The sequence below is a fragment of the Barbatula barbatula genome (genome assembly GCF_947034865.1).
Source record: "Barbatula barbatula genome assembly, chromosome: 19".
Classification (NCBI taxonomy): Eukaryota; Metazoa; Chordata; class Actinopteri; order Cypriniformes; family Nemacheilidae; genus Barbatula; species Barbatula barbatula.
In genome coordinates this window covers 14,004,584-14,027,501 of record NC_136782.1, presented here as the reverse complement: position 1 = coordinate 14,027,501, position 22,918 = coordinate 14,004,584, and the positions used below count along the sequence as shown (strand labels likewise).

The following is a 22,918-nucleotide window of genomic DNA, read 5'->3' as shown; positions in this document are numbered from 1 at the left end:
ATATATGGTAAACTATGTATTACATGGTAAACTGGTGTGCTCACCTGTCATACAGTGGTGTCCGCTTCATAGCTCACAACGAGTTAAATGGCATTAGTTATTACACTGGGGCATGTGAGTAGGCTAATAATGTTTTGCGGTTTATCTTTTGTAGTTCTCTGCAGTAAAATCGATACGGTAGGTGATGAGTTGAATATGTATTAAAGTGACGCCCACAGTAGATGTTTGAAAGGAGGGTGTGAGATTGAAGGGCGTGCGCGCCTCCGCTTGCTGAAGTCAGCCCATACATGCGCGCTCCCGTGCCATGTAGAGGCGAATGCGGCGCTGCAAGGAGGTAGACCCCGAGCTTCGAGCCCCTCTTTTCAACACGAAAATAACATTCATTTCGTCCTTTACACGCGTCTTCCGAGAATAAACATTCAGCGCTGACGCTGTATGGTAAGAACACCCTGTTTGTATATCTCTTTGCGGTTATGGTAGAGAACAATCCCCGGTCAAAGAGCTGTTGTGGAGATAATTTTACGCCTCCTTTTCGCAGTGTCTCAAAATGGCGGACGCGGCCGTTGGAGAAATACTTCAGCTTCTGTTTTTTCTTCATTAGTCTTGAATATTTGGGCAAGTCTATTCGTCCGTGTTGTGATCGTTATGGTTGTATTTGAACTTATTTGTCGTGGTCGTGATTGCAGTTTAGGCGGCTCGTTAGAGATGTAGTCGGCGGATCAACACGTCGTTTCATCAATGTCACGTTAGCTAGCAACAGTTTGCTAACGCCCGTGCCAACAGATGGATGTTTTTATCGTTTTTAACCACTGGAATTAATGTTGACTATGCGGTGTGCCTTACTTTCTTATCAAGTGCAGTAAAATGAAATTCGTCAAGTGGTCATGTTTATTGCGCAGTTTGTGTGAATACGGTGGTCAGGGTTGTTTCTCCAAACATATTGAACTTAGTACCTAGACTGCATTTTGGCAATTATTAGGGTGCGTCCGACTCGACAACTTATACACTTGACATGCTGTGCAAGTGAGCTTCATAATACCCCGGCCGAATCTCGCGAGCTGTCCTAACGTATACATCATTTGGACGCGTTTATTTCGAGGTTATGAAACGGAAGCGTTTAACGTGTATTCGTCTCGCTTGCATACGCAAAAACCGGACCAGTTTAGGACGAGTGGTCCCATCTCAGATATAGGTCAGATCGATTAAATGCATGCAGACCAGCAATATGCTGCTGTGTTTATTGGGATGGTTTGTCTTCATTCAAACAACCACAAGTTCATCAAGGGAGAGTGATTTAAAGATAGATTAGTGTAACTAGCGTAACACAGTTTTTGATGTGGATGAACCAGTGTGGTACCTATTCCTCATGTGCTCGGTTCATTATGTTTTCAAGGTGTTGTGCCAAGTTAGTTGTGCTCTCCCTGTAGATGTTTGGCAGGTGTCTTAAGTCATAATGAATTGCTCACATGTCCACAGCAGCAGTCTGTATGTTTATTTGTTAAAGATTGGTTAAACAATACAAATATTGATTTTTAAAACATTTCATATCTGTTGTGAAAATACTTCTACATCGCTGTGTAAGATTTTTTTTTCTTTAAATGTCTTTGACATGTGGTGTCAAGATGGTGCCCATCTTTGGACTCTCTATGCCAGTCATGGCTGCTACTCAGCATTCTTTCAGCGGATATGTACTGTGATCCAGTAATCTTGGCAATTCTATCAAGAGACCGATAGAAGTGGTTAATACTTCAAGCTTTATTGGCCAGCTATCTTTGCCAGCTTGCACAATTCCACTTAAGAGGGATGTTTCGGTTTGCCATTGGTCTTAACATCTTGAATAGCATGAGGAAAACCATGCCAACAGACTGCACTGTTTTGGGGTTTGAGATGCTTGTAGCTGATTGTACTCTTCTCTTAGAATTAATTTGTATTTTATTACCTTTGTCCCTGTTGAATATCTACATCATCTAACATATTTGCACTTATAAAAAGTAGGTAGGCACCCATACCAGTATCGTTATCGTGCCGATACTAAGCTCATGTAGTCGTAAAAATGCACCAAAAGACTGATACCTCATGTGACCTAACGAACTGAAACATGTTGTGAAATCTGTTTTGAAAGTTTGTGACAAGCATGTCAAATTATACATTTTTTAAGAGAGCTTCAAAATTTTCCATCTGTGTCTCATAACCAGGTGAGCTGTCCTACCTAGACAGCATTCGAGACTATGAAACTGCATTCGATCTCACTTGCATACAAAGAGCATTTATTTGGAGCAGTCACAAAATAAACTGTTTATAAATGTTTCCATGATATGTTTGAGTTGTTTGTAATTATGAAGCTATTCTGTTTTTATTAGTCTCGCTCTTTTTTGTGGAAAGGTACATCTGTGGCAGAAAAAATATATTGGTCTTTAAAAAAGTATGTTGGTGCGTCCTTAAAAAACAGTGATGAGACAACAAGAGGGAGATGCAAGATTTCTTTTGTTTCGTTCTTTGTCTTAATCGCATGCCTGTCAGTGTTGGTCTTTTTATAGCAGTAACGGATAAGCGCTACTGGACTCTGTTGCCTGAGCTTTGTGGTTCTGCTACACACAGACAGTTGCTAAGAGACTCATCCAAGCCCTTGGCTGAAATAATGCAGTGCACAGGCTAGTGTAATTGTACGTTTGTGAATTCCAACAGGCAGTTTGTAACGTCTGGGATGATGAGGGGCAAGATACTGTGTTGCAATACTTTTTATTTAAATGGTGGGTTTGCTTAATGGTCACCAAGAGAAGATCATGATCCATTTTTGTGCCAATGAGGATCAGTAATGTGTTCACCATGGCAACTTAAAGCTCTGGTGTTTGTCTGATGTGTGATATGTACATTTTAAGATGGAGATTATGAACGTCTGTATCAATAGTATTGTGTTAAAGTTTTATGTGATATATGCTGAAAAAGCCAGTTTTCTTAGTTCAATGACTAGTTTTAGTGTGTTGTAGGCTAGGAATGAATACGCCTATAAATGTAAGTGCTGATTATGTCTTTTGTAGGCCTCTAGCTTTTTATACCCTGATCTAAATTTTAGACGTTACGTGCAGCGTTGGTTGACAAAAGTCCTGTATCACTCCCACATACTGGTATTGTGCTAGGGTATGTTGAAGCAACAAAAGTAAAACCTCAGGCTGAGTTGTTTGGATTCCTCTCTGTACCCTTAGCTCTCTTTAGTGTTTAGTATGGCAAAGGGATAAGTGAAAGAGCTGCCATGTCATTACAGGTCCCAATTGAAAAGGACGAGATGAAGAATTAAGAGCCCTTCTTGCTCTTTGCATATCTAATTCACATTCCTCGCATGATCTGCTGCCATCACCGTTCACCGCATTCAGTTTAAGGTGTGGGGTTTTGTAAAGAAAGGACACTTACAAGCCTGTTAAGATTGTCATTACATAACATTTGCTTCTGTTATTTTTCTATGATTACCTAGCAATTGTAGTGACAGGTCTGTGAAATGAAAGTAGCATGTCAGAGCATCTCTTATCGTACATAGTTCAATTGGCTTAATATCTGGCAATTTATCAGCCTGAGATCAACTCTGTATACCCAATGCTGATAAAGACTGTTCACTGATTCCATGATTATTAAAAGTAGGTTTGAAAGTGCGTAATTTATACCCGTCTGTGACTAAGTGCTGAACCTTTCAGATTTATGTGTTGTTGTAAATGTGGAATGACCAGGTGTTACATGTTTGTCCTGTATGCTTGGGTAGGGAATGTTGTGTTCTGACCTCTTTTTTTTGTATTGAGTAAAACCGTGGACCCCCTTCAGCTAGATTTAGGGCTCTAACTTCAATCCAGGTCTAGACTAAGAGGCTTACTGCGTTTCCCCTTCCTACATTTTGGGGAGAGCACGTGAATTAACTCTTTAATAGTCAATCTGGTTGTTTACAGGAATTTTTCATTCAGTTTCTGAGACCTGCTTGTCGCCGTCAAGCTGTGTATCTCTGGAGTGCAGAAATAGGTTGATGTTAACATCTGGGTCATTGGTCCCTTTTACACGTGTTTAGTGGAGTCCATAACAAACCGCTCCACACGGCAGCGGGTAGAGTAGATGGGGGGCAAAATCATGCCTGTCGCGATAGTAAACTTATCGTTTTTCACATAAAAATGTATAACAGTGAAATGTAATCTGATCGCGCTGTCTCTGTAAGTGCTGTCCTGTTTCTGTTCTGTGTGGCTCACAAACGCTTGCACAGTTGCACACACGGGGCAGCGGTGGGTGAAAAGACTTGAGTTATGTTGTTTTTTCTGATGAATAAAGCCACTTCGGAATATTGTAGTAGGCCTAGTCGTCTTGGTGTCAAAGCCCCAAACCTCCCACTCCCATTTGAAAACAAAGGAGCGTGTGAACAAGATGCCCTCCTCTTTAAATATGTAGGTAACAAAAACGGCAACACAACTGATTAAAACAAAAGCCACATTTGGAGCTCGAGAGAGGTCTAACAGACAGTTAAGTTAAATACGACATGTCACATATATGAATACACCGAAGACGAATTTCAAACTGCGTTTTTGTACCTCTGAAGGCCACTTCACAAATTGAACACCACTCTAAAAGTCGTTCCAGATAAAGAGATGTTGTTTTTCATTGTTCAATTGGGCAATTGTATTTAAACTGCCACATAAGAACATACAGTCGTGCTGCCCTCTCCAGAGTTCACATATCAAGTGCTATGCTTGCCCTAAACTTCATCATAACGAATGGCAACGTCAATCAATCAATTATAATTACTTGATTCCATTTTATTCATTTGAAATATTTTCACTCCAGTTAATATTCCAATAAAAATGTCCAAATATTCTATTAATATAGGTCTTTGTTCTTTAAAAGGGTGAACTTGCATTATTATTACTTAATCAGTGGCTTAAAATCTTGTATATATTGACTATCATAATTATTTCTGATGCAATTAATCGCCAAACAAAAAGTTGAATGTGTAGCCAACTGTGGTAAAAAGAGCAGATGAACACCTGAATGAAAAATGTGTTAATCCCGTCACCTAACTTCTGTCATACGAGAAACAAGTTTGATAATATTATTGCCTTAAAGGGATAGGTCACCTAAAAATGAAAGTTCTGTCATAATTTACTCACCCTCAGATTATTTCTAACAATAGAATGATGAATGAAATTTCATCCTAGGTGACCACTCCTCTGCTCCTATCTACATTCTTGATTGGACCTATAGGTCTGTTATTATTGTATATGTGTACTTCATTCAGTGTTTCCCACAGGATTTTAAGAAACTCTGGTGCTGATGACGTCACTCACTTATTAGAATATTTGTGATGCCATAACGTGCGTTTGGTTCTTCCTGTTCTCTTTAAAGGCCCGCAAATGTAGCCCTTTACAACACGTACCATAAAGCTCAGGAGTCCACGGAATGTGTCTCTGAAGTTTCAGCTCAAAATACACCATAGATTTGTAGTATACTGTGCTCTACATGTCCATTTTTGACCGTGAGAGAAAAAGGGCTGTTTTGGTGTGTGTCTCTTTAAACGCAAATGACCTGCTGGTCTCCACCCCCTTTCCAGCAGAAAGAGCAAGCTGTCTGAGCCGGTGCTTCCTAAAACAAAACTGAAGAGAATGGTCATTAAGTGAATGAGAAACCCTGTCTCATCTTTAAAAACCAAATGCATTGTTTTTTATAAGGGAGAGTACATTATACAAACGCCAGGCCCGTAGCAAGGTGGGGCTTCGGGTGGTCCAAAATTTAAGTCAGGTTTTTTTCTTCTTGATTCAGCAACCACAATCGAAAAAAACATTGTAGGTTGAGCAGCTCATGAGAGAACACAGACCGGCTGGAGATCGCTAAACTCTTGTTTATTGACGTGAGATCCTCAATGACGCTTCCACAGTGAGAGCATTTGCTTATGGTTGCCAGATTGCATACATTTTGTCACCTTGTGGCAAATAACACATACTTTTTCAACTTTCATCCCTGTTTGGGGGATCTGAACTCCTGTTATCTGGCGACTACAAACATGAACGCTTACACACAAATCTGTAATATTTATCTTCCATTTTTTTTCCGACAAATAGTTTCTGGGTAGGTTTTTTTGGTGGGCCCCATAGTCATATTTAAAGAATGGAAACACTGTCACTCTCCTCCGGGCTGATCGAATGACAAATGTGTCTTGTTCCTCCACAGATGCAGTGACCGTCTGGTCTGTAGATGCCTGCAGACTGTCAATGCGTGGTGTTCCAGGAGCCAGTCTTTTAAGGAGACTTGTTTTGGTGTGAGCTGCTGACCATCCTGCAAGGGCGGACCCTACATCCTATATCTGATCTCCTGCCAGGGAGACAGCAGTTGCTGCACGAGCTTCACCTGACCCCTGCCCCATCCCTGCTTCCACCATGGTGCTGTCACAGAGGCAACGTGATGAGCTGTAAGTTCACAAAACTTCTGACCTCTTCTCACAGACCAAACTGATGGCGCTGCACTGAAAATAAACACTGCATATGAAGTGACTACAAACAGCAGAAATTAAATGTATGGAAAAGGTGCAAATGTGTAGTCGATATCATAATCACAACCCCCTCACAAGAGCTAATGTTTTATCTTGAAGGAAGGTATAGATTTCCCAAGGAAATCTGACAGTTGAAAAGATCATCGGTTTGCTGTCATGAGGAATCCATGAGCAGGTCACTACAGGAGGTCCAGACAAAGCCTGGACATCATCGTCCCCTTTGTTTCCCATCAGCTACAAATGACAAAGTTTGATTGCATTCATATAGTTCCACGTGTGCCCCACTCCTTGCGAATGATTTTGGCTACCATTAAGTGCTGTTTTTACGGTTGTAACATGTGTTGAAAATTTACTGGATCCAGATATATTGTTTTAATATACTCACTGTTTGGCTGGTTATTGGTTTTTGGCAAAGGTTGGATTCTGTGACTTGTATGTGTATGAGGAAAGATCCCGCCTGAGGTCTTACACATTATAATTAACCCCTGAATGTGGATGGGTAGATAAGAGCTATTAATCAGCTCTATGGTTAGAGGTATTACGAAATGAAGTTTCAAATGAGCTGAGACTGTTCCCTGCTTTTCAGTAAATAAGATAATCTTAAGTGATCTTGGCCAATGTACATATACAAAATGTGGCTTTAATTCTGACTCTTGATGGATTAAATGATGAATCTATTAATACTACTAAATTGATTAGTGCGTGAAAATGTCATGTTTCTATATTTTAAATAGAGAAATGAGATCAGTAATGCATCTTTTGGACATCTTTTTTTTTGCTGAACAAATGTTTTGTGTATATCCTGCTTGAAACCGGGGGCATTTTGATGCATTTATGCTGGATTCATTAGGACAATGGGGAAGGGGAAATTGGAGACCATGGCATGCTGACTGCCTCCTTCAGTTTATTTTCTTCCATTGACTGATTTCTTAGAAAGAATACATGAATGTGTTATTCAGGCCATTCTCAATACATAAAGCTCAGCTGCTGGTCATAGAAATTATACTTCAACCCTTTCAAAATCGTTTCTAGGTCACGCAAAGACAAGTTTGTGCACTGTAGGGTTTTGGCCCACTTTTTACATCCGGTTAATTTTGTATATCTTGTCCAGCTTTTCTAGCTCTTTTTGTCTCCTGACTTACTGCAATTAGATTTGCTCACTCATTTGTTACGCGTTATCTAACTGTCATCACATGTGGTAGAGGTATATAAGTGGTGTCTGTTTGTTTTGTCTGGATTCTAGGAAATATTTATCTTTGTCATATGGTTTAACATCAAGAAAAAAAGGTTAAACTTGGTTACAAATAATTAGGCTTAGTGATGAAATCACTTGTATAATAAAATGTTCTGCGCTGAAAGCTCGGCAGATTGAAGACTAGGGGTAATTGTTTTATAAAAAAGCAATCCTGAGTGTTGACAATTGAAAAATTATTCTCTATCATAGATATCCTCATGTTAACAGTAGGGCTGTGCGATTTGGGGAAATGTTTTTGACAGACATTGCGATTTGATTTACGTGGAGCTAGGCGTGAGTTGACACAGGGTGCTGTCAAGCCTCGTCCATATTGCCAGATGTGCTTGTGGAGACCTGCAGTGTGTAGGTTTATATTATCACAGAATACACAGTTATAGTGAGATGAAATTTGGTCGCAGCTTGCTGTATCGAACAGGGGTGCTTGTGTCTTGTTAATAGATCTTGCCTTTTATAACTTCTGGGCTTTTTTTCTAATTAAACAGATATGCTGGTTAATTGAGGAATGTGTTATCGTCATGTTATTGTCTTGTTAAAGACTTTCTAAAATCATAGCCCACCCAGCCGCCTCAAAATTGCCTTAGTTTGGGGCTTTCTTGCTCATTTGATAGAATCTCATTGAAGTAGGACAACCAGTTCATTACACCTATTGTCATTCAAATGCATGAATTTAGACAAAATCAGGTTCACTTTTCACATTCATGTAATACCAAACATTTTAGCATTATGCTGAAAGCGTTTCTGTACATTTGCAATGAGGGCATTCTTTTATGTGTGGAATACTGAAAATAATTGGAATAGCAGCATTGTTTTGTGCTGTAGGTGTGGGCAGGCCTAGGCTCAGGGGACCACCTCTCTACATCTCTGAGTGGAGCTGTTATTGCCAGCCCCTGGCGAGCTCTGATGAAGCTGCCGCCAGCCAATCAGCAGGGTTCCCATCAGCAGTATGGATTTAATCTGAAGACTGGCACACGGAGGCAGTGGCCCTTCTGCTGCTTAAAGGGCTTCATCGGTTATCCTGGTTGCTACCTCAGCATCCCTAGAATTAGTCTAGACCCCAGACTGAGGTTTAATATGTCATGGTTGGCAGCTAAAATAAGCAAATTGAAATGGAAAAAATGTAGAGAGATGATAAAAATTGTTATAAATGACGGTAGGTGGAGCTTGCATGACAATTTTTCAAATGTTTGTGGTTTAATTAAACGTTAACAAAACAACAAAAATTCCCACAGAGGAGCCGAGCGATGCTTCGCACACAATACATGCATTAGTGCCACATGTGGCCTGAGATAACTGTCAACCACAACCCCTTTACACAGGCAAGGGAGCATGAATGTGTCATTTAAATCTTCCTCTGTCAAGAATGTGGAAATGACTCTGCTCCAGCCTGTGTATGCATGTTTATGTGGGATTATGCTGTGGATCAGGTTAATTCAAAATACTATACAATAAGACGGCTTTAGTGGTAAGACCCTTCTCGGCTAGTCATCTTAAAGGGGCGTGGTCTCTGCAGTACAGCCCAAATCTCATTAATGCTGTTGTCAAAGCATGTGTGCTTGAGACAGCTGGCACTACACTCCCATACTGCGCACACATACACATACAATTCTGAGTGCCCTCTACACACACATATTCAAGGCCTGCTGTCTCTGAACTACAAGAACATATGTAGCTCTCAATAATTAAGCTACATTTAAATCACTAAAATAATATCTGAAAGTTTTATTTATTTCTTCTCTCCTCTCCAGTTTTAAATTTAGGGGCATTTTGAGTTCTTCTTTCTTCTTTTGAATATTTTGCATGACCGGTCTATCTAAATGTTCATCGTTGTTGTTAGGGTTTTATGTGGAAGCTTACCGGTCCAAACCTATCAATTCCAGTCCCTATGGTTTAGGCCCCCCTTTTCAGTAAAAACGTGTTTGTTCTAGTCAGAGGTTGAATGAAAGCATTTGTGTTGCTGGCTTTTCTTGGAAACCTGTGTACATTTATTTCGGCTGCTTAAAAAACACCACGTGTGTTCGCTTACTCAGTGGAGACACGTCGACCTCCGCTCGGGTGCTTTTTGTCAAGGGATAATCATCTCTTTTGCTGAATCCCTGGATAGAACTGCATATAGAAAGTGCTGGGTTCGATGAAAGCCTTTTTATATCAGCCATGTTGTTTCATGTACAGGCTAGCTGCAGGGGAGATCAGACTTGCCTCTGTTTGCAGAAAGGTCACAGTCCCCAAATACCGCTAAGGGACTCTTTTGCAGTCCTGTGATGCTGAGTTCTGATCCATAATGGCAGCTTGATAATAAGCAAAGCAAATCTACAAGCCAGAGGTGGTCATAAAACAAGATATACCCAGAGGGGCTCATGGGAGTCTGATAAGGCTGCGTTTGTTTAGAGATGGATTGGGTGTGGGGAGTCAGGAAAGGAGGGATATGGGATGTTGTCTGGCTATGGGATGTTGTCTGGCTGGCAGTGGTGATGTGGATGCGGAAGCGAGCGCAGAGCGGAAATGATGCAAGCAAGATGATGCGCCTCCAGAAGCAGTGAGGTAATGCTGCTCCTGTCTTCTGCAGCACACTTGCACCTCTCGCTCACTTCGACACGCTACACAGCCCGTCAGCCCCTCTTTATATTTGATGAGTTACAGATCGTGTCACATGGTTTTGAAAGCTGTTTTCTCCTCCCTCCAGTGTACTAAAAATAATATTCATGTGTCTCTGTAGATTAGTCAATACATATTTGAAAGAAAACATGTTGACATTATTGACAGATTTTCACAGGTTTTGAAAACCATGCAAGTTTCTCTCTGCCTATGTCTAGCCATTTTGCATATCCTCGCTTAATGGTATGGTCTCTTTTGTTCCCCGTCTACAGCATCTCTGCCCACTCATGTTTGTCGTTACGGCTTTTCCTCCTCGGTTTCCATGGATACCTGCCCAATGCTGGGAGCAATCATTTGTTTGTTCACTGTTTTTTGCCATCTCCAGTCTTTTCTCTCCTTTGAAACTGTTTGGAGAGTTGAAGGGACTTGTGTACCTCATGTTTTATGTTGTGGCAGACAGCACAACTAGTAGTATTGTAAAAATAGCTCTTGTGCATGGCTGTAATAGTGGTCAAATACAGGCAGGTATATGAAAACTAGTACAAAATGCATCATAGTTTTCTAAAGAAATGTAAATATGTACAACTTTATGAATTGTAGACATTCCCGGTGGAAATCAACTATGTGTGGATTGCTGTAGATGCTATGACGACTTGGTACCTGATCTTTGTTACTTGTCTCCCCATCATCAACGAAAGAAAAACTGAAACCTCATATGCCTAGCTTATATATATTTTAAACACATTTGGTATAAAATGAACTTTATAATGGACACAAAGGTCACGTTAATGGTTTTGTTTTAAGGTACTCTGTTCTAAGTCAAAGAAGCATTGTTGCTCCGTTAAATCTCTGGCTAAGGTGTCTGCTGAACACATCCCACCCTACAAAGACAACAAAGAAAAGACCAGACACGCACACAGATGCCCTCCAGAATAATGCAGTGTGTAGATCCTTTCGTGTGCCTGTCACATGAGATAACCCTGCCCTGACCTTGACTTTAATCAGAAAACCCTCATTCTCACAAGCTTCAGTGAATCTGCTGGTAGAGCTTTGTTATATCAACATCTTCCTATAAAACTCCAGCAAAGCTGTCTAGCGTCACAGTCACTGACTGTTTGTATAATCATATCATAAATAACTGTGCCACACCCAGAATGTCGTTCCTCTCTGTTTGTTTGCTTTTGGTGTCTGTTGTCTGGTCTATGGCTTTAATATCTTATCTTGATTTATCTTGAAGGGTATATATGTGCACAATGGTTGTGTATTCTTCCGACATCACATTGTCAGGAAGAGTTCGGACATCGGAGTGGCATCTCTGACGGCTGTCTTTTGTCTTCAATATCACAATATCTCTGCTCGCTGTCTTGCTGACTCTTCAGTAACTCACAGAATTTGTTAAAACTGAGTTGGAGGCTTAAAATTGACACGTTCTTTCTATGTGAAAGTGAAAATGTTTTTGCAATTTGCACGTTTTACATGTGGCTGTAACTGAATGTGATATATTTTCAAGCACATGATAAAAAATTACATTTTTGCTTTAGTCAGAACCATAGAGACAAAGCCGAGAAGCAACTCATCCGTCTGACAACCTGCGTGTTTTTGATGTCAGATTCCAGGCAGAGGCTCTCATAGTGGAAACATTGATATTCTATTCAACACAGTATATATTGACTACTGGTTCATTGTGACCTACCAATGTCTCAAAGGATTTTTAAATACCCTTTAATACCCCAAACTGAAATGATGTATTCATGCTTCATACGCGTGTATGCTCAGAAAAGCATGTTCTCTGTCTGTTGTGTGAAAAGATCATAACCAAAGCCATTTTTTCCACAGTGGTAAAGCCCTATGAAGAGAACTAATTAAGCTTTTTTATTGTTTTTCAGAAACCGAGCGTTAGCTGATTATCTTCGTTCCAATGGATATGAAGAGGCATATTCAGTTTTCAAAAAGGAAGCAGAATTAGACATGGTGAGTGTGGGAACCCCCCCTTGCTTTAAACACCAGCCAGGGCGATATTTCTTAATTTGAAGTATTCCCCGTTTAATTTGCGCCTTTGTTCAAGGTTGTGACTGACGGCACGCGTGCCAAATAAAAGCAGTGCCGAGATAATTATGATGTGTGGCAGATGTAAAAATCCCCCTTTCCCTGTTGTCTCCGCGATGGCTCACGCTGATATGGGGATGTACTGAATTATCATCACAGGATAGACCAGAAGAATTGCTCGGATTCAGCAGAAAGTGCTATTGCATAGTATGCTGTCTGGGTTTCGTCTGGAAGAGCAAAGATGCTTTGGCACATACAAACACTCCTGGTTACATAAATAAACGTAAAATTAATTTTCTTTAGTAAAGAAGGAAAGAGGATGAGTTATTGATCAGTTTGGGGGATGGAGAGGTGGGCTGTGGGTGATGGCGTGATGCTAAAAGCTTACTTTAATTAGATAGGATGCTATTAACATGCGTTCATTTGGTGGAAGAAAGCTCATCATCGATCCGTCCAGCTGTTCTGGGATGTGGCAGGGGTTTGTGACTTAACGCATAACTGTGGAGGAAGAGAGGCCCTCGGAGGGCTAAAGCGAGCCGATTGGCTGTCAGGCCGCAGTGATTAGTGGCTGGCAATGCTGATGGGCTCATATTTAGCCGTTGGCTGCCACAGCGGCAGAGGGTCCAGACAGATGGTGGCTCAGACCTCAGCTACTGCTTGAAATACCCCTCTCCCTCAGACGCACAATATTGAGAAGGCACCTGCTGGAAACCTTTCAGTCTACCTCTCTCAGACAGATTTCAGCAAAAGGACTGTAGACAAAATATTAAGTTATTACTGTAGTTATTCTCACATCATTAACAACATATCAACACATTTAGATCAAAAGGAACAAGAAAAGTGGATCCTTGGCTGAATTTCAAGTCTGGTTATATTTTGACAGTGGACATGCTTTACATTTTAACTGTCAGGCACCCTGAAGTACATTTTTTACGGTGAAGTGTTTGTAATTGTAATCTTCGTAATCGCTCTTGTCTGCAGGAGATTTACCCATGTAAAGGGATTTAGAGGCAATTTATTGTTGACATTTGGTGTATGCCTTCTGTTTTGCTGTAGGCTATGTGTAATTCCTGTCATTTTTTTAATGCTTTGTTATAATGTTTCTGTCATCGTTTGTCACTAGAATGAGGAATTGGATAAGAAATATGCTGGCCTTTTGGAAAAGAAGTGGACTTCAGTCATCAGATTACAGAAAAAGGTTTGTGCATTTAATATTTAATACAAATCCTATTGAAGAACATTGAGGTGGTCTTGACTCATTAACTATTCATACTCTGAGATTTATGAATTGAGAGGTTAGAAACACTTACTATGCAGCAATCACTGCACCTTTAATGCCTTTAGTTTAGCTTAATATATTATGTTTAGCATACTGTGAATATTTAATCATTATAACTAGCCAGCATGTTAAATGACTAACAAACATGCAAACTGTACACAGGTGATGGAATTAGAATCAAAACTGAATGAGGCGAAAGAGGAGATCACTTTAGGTGGGCCAGTTGGACAGAAGCGAGACCCGAAAGAATGGATCCCCCGTCCCCCTGAGAGATACGCCCTGAGCGGTCACAGGAGTCCTGTCACCAGAGTCATTTTCCATCCTATCTTCAGTGTCATAGTTTCTGCCTCAGAGGATGCAACAATAAAGGTTAGGCAGTCTTCTGTATCTTCTGTGGTGTGATGCATGCATATTGTACCATAACATTAGCCCTTCAGGATGAAATAAATGCGTTTTTTGGGTTGAATGAGCTGGACATTTGCCTGCCAGCATTTACTGTCCTCTTTCTTTGCTCGTTACATACAAAGACCCTTGAGACACATTAAATACACAGGTCTGCACAAGCAGTATAGTATTCCCATGGCAGTAACACTGCATCCAGACATGCACCATTTCTGCCTGTCTGCCCTCTATATTAGAGTCTAGCACTCTCTCCAAAAACTCTGTGATGTCTCCTAGTGGATGGTCACATTATTTTGAGCTTAAACTGTTTAAACATCCAATTATTAGAGGTTTATTCATTTATTTAAAACCAGGATGGCTTTTCAATTCTTGTTCAGCCTTTTATTCCCTCCACAAAGTTTTATTCTGAATCGCCCCTACAAAGGATTCCTCTGCTCTTGTTTTACAAGCAATTCATCCTTCACCTCACTGCCGGCAGCCATGGGCACCAACCTGAGTCTGTCAAGACTGGGCTGTGACCCCCTCCTACTGTGTCCTAGTTTCATACAGTGTGCTATTAAATCCTTCCCTAAAAATCCCCAGCCCTCCCCATTTTAACATGGACTGCCCTCAGCCAGAGCGAGTCCAAATATATTCTGCCCCATTCCCTACATCCACATATTCATAGCTGGTTGTCACAGAGCCCTGAAGCTGTGCAGCCATATACGCTTTCTACCTCACTTCTGCCCAGTGTAATGTGGATGTGTTTAGACTAAATTTTATTTGCCCTGTTTTTTTCTTGTTGTCAATCAGATCATATCTGACACATTTTTCTTCTTAGCACCTGACAAGACTTTTACTGGGTCTTACACAGTTGGCTAAATGGCTTGTAGATTAGTTTCACGCAGGAAGTTATTTCATACTTTAAGATTTTATACATGTGCATGAACACGTGACTGCTCGAATAGTTTTAGCGTTCACCTCTACGCTTTATCTGAAATGTCAGCAGGCTTTGCTAAAGTAAGCTCTCTTGCCTCATGCTAAACTGCATAGTTGATTTTAGCATGGCCTTTTATTTTTCATTCCCTTGCTGTACACCCCTAGTTACACACCGGTTGAAACACCAACAGATGTAGAATAATAGTACTGCAGTTTCAGCTACATGGTTGATGCATGCTCTTCCTGCTTGACTAACCAAGGTGTGCCACATCAGGTTTTTGTGTGCATGTTTAATGCACGCACAAGGCCGGGTTGGGAAGCGGGAGGCAGATAAGCAGGTGGTGGGGCTTCTGTCAGCAGCCCCCTGCGCAGCAGACAGCGCTTATCCCTGTGTGTCTGCAGCCTGAAACTGCTGAAACTTGATATTCACATTAAGCCATGAGGCTGCTTATCATACTGCTGCATCCAGGCAAAAAAGCAGATAACATTTACACCACTTCACCATGCTTTAATGATAAAAATTATGAAAGCTGAATTACAGGAGGAACGCAATGTTAAAATATTTGGCTTTGTGTATAGTGGGTTTTATAAGGTTAATGCTGGATGACATTATGGTGATATATTCTTGTGGATTATAAACATTCACATCATAGGTTGTATCCAGAGGGCACTCTGTTACATTTAATGGTGCTAAAATGCTACATGACATATGTTAGTAACACGTGATTCAAATGTAACATTTACAGGTGTCATACTTTGTTTATCTAGGAAGTATTAAATGATGTGAAGGAGGCGTTCTTTATTTCATGCTGCAATTTGCATTAAATGATGTCAATGAATTGAATCTCAGAGTAAAGTGTTACCCAGGTGGTTCACTGGAAATATAATAGCAGCCTCAAGCCCAAACCTGCCTTTTATGCTTTATCTTGTTTGGAATCTTATAATCACAAATTAATGGGTTTTGTAATTGAAATGAGGCCATGTCAGCATTAATGAGTTGGGTTATAACACATTCTGTGTCTGTTTCAGGTATGGGACTATGAAACAGGAGATTTTGAGCGCACTCTTAAGGGTCACACGGACTCCGTGCAGGACATCTCTTTTGACCAAACTGGAAAGCTGCTAGCTTCCTGTTCTGCAGACATGACTATTAAGCTCTGGGATTTCCAGGGTTTCGAGTGCATCAGGACCATGCATGGTGAGCATAGCATGTAGTATCAGATGTTTTCATTGGTTCTGGGAACTGTTAGGATTGGACGGCTGTCTCGAGGGGGAATAGAGTGTCAGGAGGCAGGTGTTGAATGCAGCTCATTAAAGTGCCTGCTTGCCAACAAATCCATAAGAGAGAGACTGTCTATTATAGGAGCGGCATGTGACACATTTTCTCACCTATTACTGGGTTATTTTCATTTTTAGACGCATGCTTTGAGATATTTGAGAGTAAAGCATGTTTTCCTGTTTTTTTATTTTTCTTTCGTATGAGAGTGAGGCTTGGAAAGTCATTCCTTAGGCTGTGTTCTTGTTTAAAATCCTAATTGCTTGGTAAATTTTAATAGCTTTCCTAGAAATCTGAGCCTTCAGGCTTACGGGACATCACACCAGAAGAGAATTAGCATTTAGACTTACGGGTACTGCATTATAACTGCCCTTTTTTTATCTAACACTCAAAAATCCCAAATGACGTTGTCAGTTTCCCCTCAGTAATTTGTAATCCACATCAAGAATTTGTAAACCCTGACTGGTAATAATCCAAATAATGTGTGCACCAGCTTGTAATGTGCACAAATCCAAACGCTTGTAATTTATACTCCATCACTGTAACTGGCATGTTGCCCTGAGACTAGGGTAGACTAACAGATCAATGGAAGGGACCCCTTCCTTCTGTTTGCAAGTCCCCCGTCTGCCTAGTCTCTTTCTCTCTCGCTCTCTTTCTCTATCTCTTTATGGGCAAAGATTAGGAGATTTGGACAGCAGTTTAATTATCCTCTTGAAGACGAGATAACATTTTGTGCCTCTCCCCCCATATTTAAGACTGCTTTTTCTAGGCTACTTGGTTTCATCATCTATTCAGCGGCTTAAATGTGGTGTTCTGTGTAATTAGCTCTTCTCTTTCCATCACACAGAGAACAAAGCAGCCCAGAGCAAATTAGCAGCTTCTTATTCTCCATTAAATTGTTCAGTATGTTCTAAAGCTGAACCAGCTATTGTCAGACAGTAATGTGAATGACAGTCGGATTTCTGTGGTGTATTTTGTGCTTAGTTGCAGAATTAATTAAATGTATCTGTCTCGGACAATCAGTGTAGTTTTTGGTCAGATTTTGGATTACATTAAAATTGAGTAAAATTTAGATGTCAATGTTTTTTCCCCTCTTTTCAGGACATGACCATAATGTTTCATCTGTAGCTATTATGCCCAATGGTGATCATATAGTTTCTGCCTCAAGGGATAAAACCATTAAAATGTGGGAGGTGGCCACTGGGTAAGTACTTCTATGCATTCTAATATTTAAGCTTAACATGCCTTTAAAGTAATATTTGGGCATACTGGCAGGCTAATAGTAAAGCATGAATACTTAAGTCAGTGGTCGCAGGGACTTAGACACAAAACCTAGAGTTAATAAGAGGACAATAATTTTTCATTTCCATTGTGTGTTAGATCAATATATCTAACCTCATAAATTTAAGTGAAATTAAATCATCTGTCATCTACACTTACAGGTACTGCGTGAAGACATTTACTGGCCACAGAGAATGGGTACGCATGGTGCGGCCCAACCAGGACGGGACCCTGATCGCCAGTAGTTCTAATGACCAGACGGTACGTGTTTGGGTGGTCGCATCAAAAGAATGCAAGGCAGAGCTACGGGAGCACGAGCATGTGGTGGAGTGCATTTCTTGGGCCCCTGAAAGTGCCCATCCCACTATCCTAGAGGCAACTGGCTCTGAGGTGAGCACATCTCAAAAATAATTGTCAGAGGCAATTGATGTTGTACTGTTATACATAATTGTAATAAGTGTGGTGCTTTCTGCATTCATTTCTGCTACAGAGGCTGCATGAAATCTGTTCTCAGATATAAATATGAAATTCTTTTGTAACCTCTTACATCATTGTAACAGTAAACAGTTTTGAAATTAGGTTGACATTGGGTTCTTGGTTTCATAGATACAGTTCAAAACAAAAGATCTAGTAATACAGGATTGTGTAATAGTCTGTTTTGTCAGTGCCCTGTAAACATATGATGTACCCTTTGATTTGAACCAAAATTGAAATAGGCATTAGTTAGAACAAGGCCATGAAATGATATCGGAGGGATAAGCACTTGATGGCCTAAGGTGAAGACAGTACCATTTAAATTTTTGCAAGTCTTATGATCCACCATGTGCAATTTCTGGTGAAGCATTAGCCCTAACAGCTTGTTTACCACACAGTGGAAGCTTACACAACATAGCCTAATCCTTTCACAGTAATTACTATGTACTTTTGGTAAATTGTCTGTTAAACCAGTTGAGGTAGAATTAAAGAGCAGTATCTTTTGACATCATTAATACTGTCAGATATGTTCTGGGTTTCATTTACCATCTCTGCTTAACCCTACTTGTCTGAGCATGCCAGCCTTGCAACACGAAAAGCTAAATTATTGTTAAGGGATTGCTGTTAATGTCATAGAGAAAACTACAACCCTGCTAGCAATCCATTTAAATGCATTATAACACCTCTGCTCTTATTTAATATTTTAATATAGTTTTTTTATTTTATGGAGATGTGTAATGGGTTTCTGTATTTGTTTTCCATGTGCAGAATCAATGTGATTTATCAAGTTGTGTTTATTTTTATAATTGTCTGTAATATATGCACCTTCAGATGAGCCTCTCTGTTGATGCTGTGTATGGTGCATTAGTCTTAATAGAGCCATTTTCATAATAGTGTGTTTAAGAGACTTGCCCAAGCACCAATATATTTTTTCATTTATTTTAGGATGTACCTTAAATATTTACATGTTTAGTGCAGGCTGTGTCTGAGACGAGTTAAAATGTTTCATATCTTTCTTGCCAGACCAAGAAGAGTGGGAAACCCGGACCTTTCCTGCTGTCTGGATCTAGAGACAAAACGATTAAGATGTGGGATGTGAGCACTGGCATGTGCCTTATGACCCTGGTGAGTAGCTTTAGTGAAAATGCTGCGATTCTCTGCGGGGAGAATATGAGTGTTTGTCTGATATAATTCCATTTTTGATTCTTTGCCTTTTCAGGTCGGCCACGATAATTGGGTGCGCGGAGTACTTGTGCACCCCGGAGGGAAGTTTATTGTGAGCTGTGCTGATGACAAAACTTTGAGGATCTGGGACTACAAAAACAAACGCTGTATGAAGACCTTGAGTGCCCATGAACATTTTGTTACCTCCCTGGGTAAGCGTCTGATATCTTTCTGTTTTTTTTTTAACACCTGGGGTCAGATGCCTCGTGAAAGTGTATATCTTCATTCCCCCAGAGTGATTTTTCTTAGGATGAGATTGTACAGCTCCCTGACAAGGGACTACCTGAAACCTGCTGGCAGGTTATTTGGGGAAGGAAGCTCAACTCTTCAGTCTTTTAACTGTTTGAGTCCACTTCTTTGTTTGTAGATCAAGGCACTGAAGCTCTCTAGAGATGCTTCTTGTTTTTCAGACAGTTCCCCAGCAGGATTCTGGGCAGATTCAGACTTTCTTTTACAGAACACTGTATTCTATTCTGTACAGAGCATTCATCTTTCGGCTATGGGTTGAAGAGATGGTTTTGGCGTGGATAGAGAATTGATCTTTATTTTCTTAGAATCTGTTTGAATACAGTTACATACAATGTTTTTAATGCTTACAGTACAATCAAGAAGTTTTTCATAAGGTCATTTCAAGAGGTCATTATAACAGCATCTTTCATCTTTCCACAGATTTCCACAAGTCTGCTCCGTATGTCATCACCGGAAGCGTAGATCAAACAGTAAAAGTGTGGGAGTGTCGCTGATCGACCCTACACACCTCCACGTTCCCCTCCACCGCAATCCATTCCACCCCCTCAGCTTCCTCCTGCTCTTCTGGATGCACTCAGACACCACGGTTATCAACATCTGAGCTCTGGTTCAATAACGTGTCCTTTTATGTAAATTATTCTGGATGTAGATCGAGCTGTTAAATGAAAAAAAGTATTCTTGCATGGTGAATCCAAAACTGTATACTGTAAATTTACATAACGTTGTCTAGAAGTACCATAGGTTTAACATGGGCTGATCTTTCACTCAGCCTGGCCTATCGAAGACAGAAGCTGACTGGGTTCATGTAGGGCACTAAACTGATAATTTAATGACAGTGTCATTTATTATTTGTCCGATTTATTTTTTCTCTTTTTTTTATTTAGTTATATATATATATTTTCCTTCCACTGTCTTAGTCTGTTTGTGCCTAGCTTGGATGGCTTTTGAGGGGCAAAGACTCCAGAGAGATCCCATAATGTAGAGGTGGAGAGTTGGGGCGTGTTATATCTGTAGCTTTGTTACATCACTTCTGGAGTGTACTTAACATTCTCTTATTGTGAATTTAGATAACATTTAATGGTCGCATCTAAGAACGTTTAAAATGTTTTGTCTAGAAACCTTTGAGAATAAATCTTTGTACGCTTGTCATGGCACGTTCTACTGAGGAATACAATCCCAGAGACATGACTTATCACTGTAAGAGAGAATTATGCTTAGCGATTGGAGTAAATTTGTATGCAACTCCTGCATTCAAAAAAGCCATTTTGCTTAGTGGGCAGCAAAAGTTTTCCTTTTTTTGCCCTTAATCAGAGGTGATCATAGCTTTAGTAAAGATTTTGATTTTGACCTTAATGGTTGTCTGTCACTCAGGAGCACTTCAATACTATAAAGCCTCAGCTGAGCACTTGATTTGGCCCTTGACATTTGTTGTTAAAGTACAGCGCCAATGAGCAAGGTTGTCATTTTTTTTATCCAGGTAAAGATGATACTTCTTTGAGTTGATCTTGATTTGTATTTGATTTTGTCATGTTATCTGGATGTTTCATTTGTTGCCCCATGGCAGTTGTGCTGCGACTTAAGTTCAGAAAATAGATTTTAGACTAAAAAAACAAACCCTCAGTTTGGACCTAAGATACAAAGCATGACAAGGGCTCAAAGTTTCTCTTTTTAGGGGATGTGCAAAAATCTTAAAAGAGTACGTGCAAAGATTTCCATGGTGAATAATGGAAACTTCTGGGGGTATGATGTAATATAAACTGCGATACTGTGGGGAGCTCAATCATATAAACAAGCAAATTAATGTGGAGCTAAAGACAAATGAAATGCCAGCCTGACCTCTGCTTTGTGGAAAAAGCTCTTGGTATATGTCAGGTTCTTGAAGAGTTTATTGCTGGAGATCCTCTGAATATCCCAAACAAAGCCATGGTGCTCAAGCCATTAGTGACGTCTGATGGGGGGTATATTCTCTGTTCATCTGTTAATAAATGTGCAAATAACTACACAATGGGAAATAATTTGATAAGTCCTAAACATGGAGATGATTCATTCCATATCTTAACGGAAAAACTTGCCTTTGAAATTGTGGTGGGACAAAAATTGAGTTAACTTCCACATCCCTGCTGTATATTGATCTTTGGTCCTATCAGACTGAAGGTCTACGCGATGTAAGACATGTTTAAAAAAAATGCATAAACGGATATCATTTTAATTCGCCTTTTCATTCCAATGCAATTATATAATAAAAGAATTTCACTGCTTAACCGTGCTATTATCAAGCGATTTCCTGTTGTGTGTGTACTGGATGTATCCGTTTCTGCTGAATATCTAAAAGTGTCTAGTCTGAGATGTAGCACTGCTGCATGTAACAGTACTGAGGACTGAGCTGTCTGGTGGGTACGGTTTACAATGTTTTCTTCACGCAAGTCAATTTCATAATATTTGACAACTCCAAAGATGAGGATAATTGTCGCATCTGATTTGAAAGGGGATAAATATACATCCGTTGCACCTTAAAACCAGAAAGGTCAGCTGCCATGCTAACTGTGGAAAGCTTAGTGTGTTCTTGTATGAAGGAAGATGATGACTATTTGTTTTGCAATGGGATTGTGGCAGACTGCGCAACGCAAGGGAGATGTGCCATTACAGCAAAACACATTTGATGCCTCCTCTAATTTGGAGAGAATTTATATTGGTCCCCCACTCAATGTGTTATAAAACAGTAAACTGTATAAACCAAAAATCTCAATATTTGATATATCATATACACATTTTCACGGTTGATTCCCCAAAACACTACTCCCTTAAGATGGACATTCTTCAAGTCTGACACCAAGGGCTACATACAGACTCGACAAAAAACAGATTAGTTTTTCTTAGTTTGAAAGGAAAGAAAAGAACTGCAGAGGCTCATCCTGTTTTCATTTCTAGAGGAAAGATACCAGATTCGCAGGTCCCAAGCAATCCCACTGCTGCACACACTGGATGGGTTAATATACAGACAGACTCGAGAATCTCTCTGTAGGTCCATCCTTTAGCCACGTGTCAATCATCAGCTATAACTTTGTGAATAGATAGGAGGCTACAGACTTCACAGCTTGAATTGGACTCTGCTTTTTATGGTATCACTGTTCACACAGCCAATTGTTAACAATATATCTGGATGTTATTATTGTTCGCAACATAATTAAAGAAAAAAGATGAATGATGTGTCTGTTGATAGTTATACTAAAGGATGCCTGAAAGAATTGAGTAAGGAGACATTTGGTATCCAACGGTTTCTATTTCAAGCGAGATTCTTAATATTTCATTATAGCAATCATTCATAATAATTTTACTCTTGATAGACTGTTCTTAAAACTTCATTTATTAATAAAAAATATGAACTTGCCTAAAGTATAAAACACTGAAGCT

General features: G+C 40.0%; 1 protein-coding gene across 1 annotated transcript; it reads left to right on the top strand.

The window, feature by feature from the left end:
- The first annotated feature begins 227 nt into the window (after positions 1 to 227).
- pafah1b1a (platelet-activating factor acetylhydrolase 1b, regulatory subunit 1a) lies at positions 228 to 21,768 on the top strand. The gene is made up of 11 exons (XM_079481279.1): positions 228 to 438; positions 6,193 to 6,430; positions 12,245 to 12,329; positions 13,528 to 13,602; positions 13,846 to 14,052; positions 16,033 to 16,201; positions 17,381 to 17,483; positions 17,722 to 17,950; positions 19,058 to 19,159; positions 19,254 to 19,410; positions 19,928 to 21,768. The coding sequence occupies exons 2-11, from the start codon at positions 6,399 to 6,401 to the stop codon at positions 19,999 to 20,001; spliced, it is 1,233 nt and encodes a 410-aa protein (XP_079337405.1). The 5' UTR covers positions 228 to 438; positions 6,193 to 6,398; the 3' UTR covers positions 20,002 to 21,768.
- The last annotated feature ends 1,150 nt before the right edge of the window (positions 21,769 to 22,918 follow it).